Below are 10,200 nucleotides of genomic sequence, written 5' to 3' on the forward strand. Positions count from 1 at the left end.
ACAAACCAAAAGATGATAAATATCTGAAGCTGAAGGAGAAGTACAAGAAGATGAAGAACTACCAGCGTAAAGGCAAAAACTTATCGCTGAAGAACATGGCTGGACTTATTCATCTAACGAATCATCTTCAGATGATGAAGAAACATCCAATATATGTCTCATGGCCAAGGAAGTCAAAGATAAACAATCTGAGACTTCATCCTCAAATGATCCTATAACCTCAACTCAGGTATTAAATCTAAATGATCTTTCTATATCTGGTACGCATAGTCTTTTTGTGTTAGATATAATAATTGTAGACCTTTACAATGCATTGAATGGTAAGTCCAAAGTTGAAAAGCTAAATCTTGATTTACAAGAACAAGTTGGAAAATGTCATTCAAAAATCAATGAACTTACTAAAATTGAAAAAAAATCTTAAGGATCAAGTCATTGTAAACCAATCAATCAGTATCGAATGTGAGTAAGCTATCACTGAGCGCGAGCAAGCTATTGCTAAAAGCGGAAAAAAAAACAAACTAGGAGTCAAACGTGGGGTGGGACCGGGTCGGGTGGGCCAGTTATGCGTCGCGCACTAGTCGGTGCTTAAGGATCATCAGTCAAATCAACCATCAAAATCCATATTTATTTTTGCATTTTAGTCTCCCTTTGCATTTTCTGATGCTTAGTGCTAAATATAAGGGTAAATAATATATGTGTGTGTGTATATATATATATATATATGTAAAAATCATATATATATATATATATATATGTGTGTGTGTGTGTGTGTGTGTATGTGTGTGTATATATGTATATGTATGTGTATATGTATGTATATATATACGTAGGTATAAAGGAAAAAAGACAAATATTTAAATAGGTGATGTAAAAATGAGATTATACGGGTTCTTGATATAAAATGTGAAAATTGGTAATAAAGATTCTATTAAGGTAGTGAAGATGAAAGTGAAGGTTTTGTGTTGGTTAAAAAAATTTGAATTGTTTATATAACGGGGCTAAGGAGGAAAAAAACAAAATAAGATAAATATTATATCGGAAACGAACAAATCTAGTCATGATTCTTTATAGTAGGATTAAGAAGGAAAAAGATAAAATTAAATAAACAATGTATTGAGAATGAGTGAAATCTAGTCGAGATTTTAATTGAGAAGGTTTTGGTGGGACCCCCCTTACGCATCGTGCACCATATTGTGCGTAAGAATGAGGTTGATATGATCAGGGACGGACCCATAATTTTTTTTTCAAACAGTAGCACAATTTGACCATAAGAAAAAACTATAGCGAAAAAATTTCAAACAGTGGTACCGGTTGACTATAAGAAACAAATATACGTAATTTTTTTTTCCAATAGGTGACATTATTTGACTAAGAAAATAACACTAACAAGATTTGAATTTGGGTCTTGAGTGAAATAAAATCCTTACAGACCAGCTCTACCAAATTAAACTTGTTTTCATTGTAGTTTCAAAATACATACGGTGACACACAACAGATTAATACGGTTGCACCTTTCACGAACCTAAATTTTTTTACCCTTCGATGAAAAAATAATACGATGGTACGTACCACCGTAACCATCATGGTAGGTCCGCCCATAAATATGACTTGAGGGTTGAGATGTTGTTTCATCAAATTTAAAACAATTTCTTTTTATGGAAAAAACCTCACGTACCACTTAATGTGTAATGCTGAACGGAAGCTATTTTAAAAAAATATGATAATTTTTAAGTTATTTTGATAGGTTTAAAATTTTGTGGTTAGTACCGTCATGAAACTAGCAATGAACCATCCCTACATCGACACGTACGGAGAGTAGTGGTCCCAGTTGAGCCGACAGGAGAAGGATTTCCACCAATCAGAATTCAACAACGTTTCTGATAAAACCACCAATCTTTTTCCAATACCACCTTATTTTCTACGATACCACTTTTGCTAGATTCCTTCTATTTCCTTTTATTTCATTCACTTGGTCCCACCACATATATCCATTTCCAAAATAAATTATAAAATACTTTAAAAAGATATAATATTAAAAAATTAATTAAAATAACTATTTTTACTTACTCCTTTCATATTATATTTTTAAAAAGTTGACCAAAAAGGTCATAGATTCATAATTCTAAAATAAAAAATGAAAAATACAAAAAAAAAAATACGGACTTGGATGAGAAATATAAATTTTTTTTGGACTTGAATGAAAAATGTAATTTTCTTGAAGATAAGGGTAGAAAAATGTAAATTGTTTTGTCTTTAAGTTAGGTTTGTAATTGCGAAGGTGAGTTTTATGGACCTATGACTATTTTAATAAACTTGAAGAAAAAAATGTTAGGAGATAAAACCAACAGTAAAAAATGATTATTTTGATAAATTTCCTTGTAATATTTGTGTTTTTACGAACCCAATTTAATTAATTAATTAATTAATTAGTTTTGCATTTGGTAATTTTGTATTGATTTTTTTACCTTAATGTTTCTAAAATCATTGAATGGTAAACAATTTTTTAGAGCATGGGCGGATCTAATGTGGTGGCATGGGTGGCACGTGCCACCGTATTATTTCGCGGCCGAAGGGTAAAAAATTTAGGTTTGTTAACAGTGCTATCGTATCGTTTTAGAAGGTCCTACCGTATTTTCCTGAAATCCAAATGGTGCAACTAACCCAAACAAAACAAAGCTCAAATAACCAAAACCATACTTTTTGTAATTATTTTTGGGTATATATTGACCGTTTTCAAAAGATGAAGACGCATCGGGTACAAGTTTAGGAGTTGTTTATCGGTACTTAGGGCTGTAAACGAACCGAACGAACACGAACGAAAGCTTGTTCATGTTCGTTCGTTTAAATTAATTGAACAAACGAACGAACACGAACGGTAAACGAACGAAAATCTTTGTGTTCGTGTTCGTTCGTTTAGAAATAAGGTGTGTTCGTGTTCGTGTTCGTTTGTTTAGAAATAAGGTGTGTTCGTGTTCGTGTTCGTTTATGTTCGTTCGTAAACATGCTAAACGAACGAACATAAACAAACGAACATAAACAAACGAACTAAACGAACATAAACGAACATAAATACATATTATTTGAATTCAAAGTAAATAAATAAAAGATAAATTAAACTTAATATATAAACGAACATAAACAAACGAATATAATCGAACGGTAAATGAACGAACGTTCACGAACATAAATGAACGAACGAGACTCTTGTTCATGTTCGTTCGTTTAACTAAACGAACAAAATAAAATAGTTCATGTTCGTTCATTTATTAAATAAACGAACATAAACGAACTTCCCGCCGAACAGTTCACGAACGGTTCGCTGAGCGTTCAGTTCATTTACAGCCCTATCGGTACTATAAAAACCATATTTTTTGTAATTATTTTTAGATGTATATTATACTATATTAATTATATAGTGCCACCATTTGAAAAAAATTCTGGGTCCGTCCCTGGAATGATAAACAATTTTTTAGATTTTATATGAGAATTAAAGTTGATTTTTCAAAATAAAATGTGTTATATTTCATTGTAATTTGTCATATTACATTAATATATATATATATTTGTGCAGACGAAAATAATTATTTTGGTTTATAATAATTAATTTATAAAAATATAATTTAATTTTTTATATTTTTTATAAATTATTTATAATAAATGGAATTGGATTCAATTGTAAATCCTACAAACCAAACACATCAAATATTTAAAATCCTTCCAGATTCAAATCCTTCCACAAAATCCAACGGGACATTTCGTTTGATGAAATGACTTTGGAGGATTTGAAATTGGAAGGATTTGGATTTGGAATGATTTTGAATATTTGGTGTGTTTGGTTTGTAGGATTTGTAATAGACTTAGATTTCATTTATTATAAATAATTTATAAAAACAAATTATAAATAATTATAAAAATAATTAATTTGTCGTTTTATTAATTGATTATTATAAAACAAATGTTTTCAACATATTGTAAAACATTATTATACACATATCATATGAAATCCCGTGAAATATCAACTTACCAAGCACCCTCGAGGGATTCCAAAATCCTATGTTTGTAGGATTTCAATGAAATCCCGGAATTTCAAATCCAATTTTTTTTTTAAACCAAACATGAATTGAAACGGAAATCAATTTCAAATCCCTTTAAATCCGATCCTACAAACCAAACGGTACCTAAATCTCTCGAAACTAACAAACCAAGCGGGACCTTATTCTATTTCTATTCTATGGATTTGTAATACTTGTACGATGGTTCATTTATTTTTTTAAACTATATTTCTGGTCGAACATTATTTATTTTGAAAAAGATGGAACGTCAAAATATTGATGACATTAATTTTGGTAGGGGTGTTTACATTTCGACAAAAATAAAAATAAATTGGTTAAAAATCGAAGCAATGTGACTAGTCTAGCTGTATTGATCATCGTATTTATGAAAGGCCTAACTGGAAAACCTGGAATCGAGAAACTAAGTTCGGCCGGTGGATGTAGTATCAAACCAGTCATTCATAAAAGGCCTAACTGGAAAACCTGTAATCGAGAAACCAGGTTTGGCCGGTGGATGTAGTATCAAACCAATCATTCATAAAAGGCCTAACTGGAAAACCTGGAATCGAGAAACTATGTTCGGCTACCAGTCATTTCATTTCGACCAACTATATGCAATCAAAGAAATGAAATTATGTGAGACCATTCAGTTTTCATGAGACTTATAAGATCACATTGGATGAGTTTCTTTATCTCACGAAAACTTCACGGCAAAAAACATCGAACCTTCACAGTAAAAGACACCAAAAATTAAATAAAACATTAAACCTTCACATGACTCAAACTTCACATTTAAAAAAAAAAACATTCACATAAAAAACAAACCGTTATATGATAAACAACATGAACCTTTACAAGAAAAGCACACGAAACATTTACATCAAGCACACACCGAACCTTCACGATAGTCTCAAAGATGTTACAAAAAGCGGTTGGTCTTACCTAAATCCATCCTTATTATTCCATGTTATTTATAAGCATACACATACATATAGGTGGATGTTCAAACGAGAACATCTCCATTTTACGAAAACACTAAAACACTCTTATTACATATGATAATATACAGAAGGGGGCATGTGGTGTGCCCTGGCTCACAACTTAAGGTCGCCCCATGTCTGTGTTCTCGCCTTTTAATAAAAATGTAGGTATTCTCGTTTGAACTCTTCAACACACACATTATTAGGGGATGTTTACCAAACACTTAACTGGTAAGAGCTTACCGGTAAAATTAAATACTATTATTTATTTACCGGGTAAGATTTTAGTCCCAAAACGACATTGTATGCAACAATGTACCCGTTAAGCGCTTACCATGGTAAGAGTCGTCGCCCTCACTTACCGGGTAAGACTATTGGTCATTTTCTCGCTTTTACTGGGTAAGATTCTTGGTGTTTACCATATTCATGCAGTAAAGTAATATTACTTGGTAAACGCTTACCCAGGTAAGCGTTTGGTAAACGACCGTAAGTTCTTAAAAAATAAGTATTTTATTTTTTAAATTTAACATATGTATTGTCACACTTTTTATTCCTCGTCATTCTAATATTTTTAATTATTCATCATTTTAATTTGAATTTCATGTATACATGTGGTTTTTTTCAACCATGAGTGTTCAGAACAGCTTGTGCGTACTTTAACTAATTAATCTCAGGAGCCCATAAGAATAATCAAGAAAATCTCAATAGTCCGATAGGACTCGAATCGATAACATATAAGAAGAATCTCCGATAACACGTTATTTTTGTGTGGTTGTGTGAGAAAGCGAGATTCATCAGTATGGCAATTGGTAGACAGGTTATTTTTGGTAAGGTGATATGGATTGGAACGTTAACATCATCATCTTTTTTCCATCTGTTTCTAATTCAAAATGGTAAAAATTACGTTTAAATTTACATGGCTCTTTTTAGTTATTTTGCTTTTAAAATATGAACGACTTACGTTCTATGTACGTATCTAAATGAACCATAAAATTGGTCAGTCAAATACTACTGTAAGTGATTTGACTGGTCTAACAAGTTTAGCTGATTTGTTAGGTTTTGTTAAATCTAACTTTCAGATTCGACCAAGATTCTACCGTATATTCAAACAAGGGAGTGAACATTCCTAGATTGTGGTAAAACCAGTCTCCTAATTTATGTTACATTGAAATACTTTATACTGATAAATAGTCAGATTTCGGTGACACCAATTATTTTTCACGAGACCCGTAGGATATATGAATGTTCGGTATGTGTTTCTTGTGAAGGTTCGCCATGTTTTTAATTTGAATCTTTACCTTTTTTATATGAATGTTCGAGTTTGTTTATGTGAAACATTCAATGTTATTTTTTGCTCTGCAGATCCCACATTTGGTCGTAAAAGTTCAACGGTATCAACCCATTGAAAAGTTCAAGACATATATATAGACTTGGGATCACGTGGACCAGTTTGTTTTCGTGAGACCCATTAGACCACGTTTTTACACTTGAAACTTCACAGCAAAATGCTATGAAGGTAACCTTCACAGTGTTTTTGCTGTGAAGGTAACCTTCACAATGTTTTTGCTGTGAAGGTTCGACTTTTTTAAACCTTCACAGTGTTTTTGCTGTGAAGTTTCAAGTGTAAAAATATGGTTTCACGGGTCTCACGAAAACAGGCTGGTCTCACGTGAACCCAACCCTATATATATATATATATATATATATATAGAGAGAGAGAGAGAGAGAGAGAGAGAGAGAGTTGGGTTCACGTGAGACCAAAAGTTTTTCGTGAGACCAAGGGTTTTTCGTAAGACCGTACAACCAAATTAGCTAAACTTGTTAGACTATTATTTATGAGTAGAAGACAAAATCATAGGAAAAATAATAAAACTAACCACTTTATACAACCCTCTTACACAAAATAACCAGTTTTTAATGGTTTTACAAAACTAACCACACGGATCTCCCCCCGGGGGTGATCCGTAATAGTGGGGGGCGATCTGGCCTTTTTCTTAGAATTTTTTAATTTTTTTTTTCCATTTGGGGAGAGCCACGTCATCGGATCGCCCCCGGGGGTGATCCAGGTTTTTTTTTTTTTTTAATACCAATTTCACTATAAATATCAACCTCTTGTTTCATAAATTTTCATACTTTCCCTTTCATTTCTCTTCTCATATATTATACTCTCACAACCCTTAACCCATTAAACACAATAAACCATCACAAAACATGAAATCACGTCAAAGTGATGATGTTTGTGTGTATTTTCAAAGTGGCGGTACATTTATATATAGAGATGCATTACGTAAAAAAAAGCGATATAAACGGTACAAAAATTGAAACTTCGTATTTTATACGTATATATACGTACGGGTTTTAACACGTACGCATATTTACGTATATTCATGTACGTTTTACGTATGTATTTTTAACGTATATATGTGTACGGGTTTTAACCCATACGCATATTTACGTATCTTCACGTACGTTTTACGTACGTATTTTATACGTATATATGTGTACGGGTTAAAACTCTTACGCATATTTACGTATCTTCACGTATGTATGTACGTATATATGTGTACGTATGTATATACATATATATATATATATACCTACTTACATTTACTTAAAAAAACGATATAAATTGTTGTAACGTATATATATATATATATATATAGAGAGAGAGAGAGAGAGAGAGAGAGAAGGAGATGCATTACGTAAAAAAAACGATATAAACAGTACACAAATTGAAAATTCGTATTTTAACGTATATATGCGTACGAGTTTTAACACGTACACATATTTACGTATATTCACGTATGTTTTACGTACGTATTTTTAACGTATATATGCGTACGGGCTTTAACCACCACTTCGAAGATACATACAAACATCATCCTTTGACGTGATTTCATGTTTTATGATGGTTGATTGTGTTTAATGAGTTAAAGGTTGTGAGAGTAGAACATATGAGAAGAGAAATGAAAGGGAATGTATGAAAAATTATGAAATAGAAGGTTGATATTTATAGTGAAATTGATATTAAAAAAAGAAAAAAAATTAAAAAAAAAAAGCCTGGATCGCCCCCGGGGGCGATCCGATGACGTGGCTCGGCCCATGTGGAAAAAAAGAAATTTTAAAATTTTTTTTTCTAAGAAAAAGGCCGGATCGCCCCTGGGGGAGATCCGTATGATTAGTTTTGTAAAACCCATAAAAACTGATTATTTTGTGTAAAAGAGTTATATAAAATGATTATTTTCGTCATTTTCCCCAAAATCAAATGATGGAATTTGCAAATAGTAAGCTTGGAAAGCAAATACAGAGAAAATGGAGGTATCTTTGAAAATATCTATTATAATGGAATTTGTTCTTCTCTCCTCTCCACCAGATATACAAGAAATCATAGCATAGCACCACCACCACCAGCTACATCCATCGATCTGCTTCCGGAGTAGGTTTCTTTGCTACAGGAATTCTCTGTGCTTTTGAAATGGGGAGAGGAAGGGTGACGTTGAAGAGGATCGAGAATAAAATCAATCGGCAGGTGACATTCTCCAAACGGAGGTCAGGATTGTTGAAGAAAGCTCATGAAATCTCTGTCCTCTGTGATGCCGATGTCGCACTCATCATCTTCTCCACCAAAGGAAAACTCTGCGAGTTTGCTACTGATGCCTCGTACGACTCTCTCTCTCTCTCTCTCTCTGATTTCTTATAACTCGTTGCTATTTCCCCCAAATTTTTGTGTATTTCTGAAGCTTCAGGTAATTTTTGATGTTTGATCAACACAGTATTTGCTGGATTGTTTTTTCAAAATTTTATACCACTTCGAATATTTATGACTGTTGCTATAAAATTTCATCTAATTCTTCAGAAAATATCCAAAATTGCAGTGTAGAAGGTAAATCCCTATTTGTTTGAACAGATCTGTGCTGGTTACATTCAAATCATATTAGATCAAAGAAGTAATATTAACGATTTTTGTTATTATTTGATGCTTGTATTTTGTTACCGACTCTTTGCACACGACGAAGCTTTTTCTAAATATGGAAACTAACCAAATTCATGCAAACTACAATCTTATGCATCTCCCCCTGCAATTATGTAACTATATGTTTGATCAATACACACAGGAATGTTTCTGGTAAATTTTTTTTTTCTTGTTTCCTTTTTTCTGGGTGTATGTGGGGTATGGTTCTCATCATCCTTAAGACTAAAGATGGAATTTTAGGGTTTACGATTTTGGAGTAAGTTTGCTGCTAGGATGAGGACCATGATCAGGAAAGCAACCAATGAAACAACGAAAACACATATACTAGGTCAAGTCCACTAGGTACTTCATCATTATTGCTTCTCTCTCTCTCTCTCTTCTTTTTTTAACATTTCTCCAATCAAAGCAATAAGAGGAAAAAAATTGGGTCATGCTTTTCTGGCTCAGATATCTGCCAGAAATAATTTGTTTCGTATATATATAATCTATAGTATCTTATAAAATATTTAGATAAAATTTTTAAAAACTCTTAAACCCGTTCATCTTTATTCGATTTTATTCCATATTTGAATTCGTGTAACTAACTGTAAATAAACACAATCAAATACAGGATAAACATCTCATTTTAAATATAAAAAATCTAAAATATAATTAATATAATCATTGAGTTCTAATAGAATACTTAATTATTATCTTTATAAAATTTATAATATTAAATCAAAAATAAATTATTTTATTATTAAACTTAAATTAAATTATATATATTAAAAATAATCTATACTATATTATAAAGCATTTGACAAGAACTATTAAAAACTACTTTTTATGCGTAAAGTACTGTTTATTAATGCATATTACTTAAAACTCAAGATTACAAGTAAATTGTGCGTAGATTAAATTATAAAAGAAATAATCAATACTATATTATAAAACATTTGACAAAAACTCTTAAAAACTACTTTTTATGCGTAAAATACTGTTTATTAATGCATATTACTTAAAACTCAAGATTACAAGTAGATTGTACGTAAGTACAACTTATTAAAGCTCCATATCTGAATTCATGTAACTAATTGCAGATAAAAATAATCAAATACAATTAGGATAATCATTGAGTTCTAACAGAATACTTAATTATTATCTTTATAAAATGTTATATTATTAAACCAAAAATAAATTATTTCATTATTAAATT

General features: G+C 31.4%; 1 protein-coding gene across 1 annotated transcript in view; it reads left to right on the plus strand.

Annotated features, from left to right (window-relative positions):
• The first annotated feature begins 8,507 nt into the window (after positions 1–8,507).
• Positions 8,508–10,200, plus strand: part of LOC112510884 (truncated transcription factor CAULIFLOWER A-like) — a 24,524-nt gene continuing 22,831 nt past the window's right edge. The window contains exon 1 of the mRNA XM_025116235.1: positions 8,508–8,692. Within this exon, the coding sequence (XP_024972003.1) occupies positions 8,508–8,692 (185 nt within the window). The remainder of the gene's footprint in view (positions 8,693–10,200) is intronic.

The sequence above is a fragment of the Cynara cardunculus genome (genome assembly GCF_001531365.2).
Source record: "Cynara cardunculus var. scolymus isolate 2C chromosome LG 4, CcrdV1, whole genome shotgun sequence".
Lineage (NCBI taxonomy): Eukaryota > Viridiplantae > Streptophyta > Magnoliopsida > Asterales > Asteraceae > Cynara > Cynara cardunculus.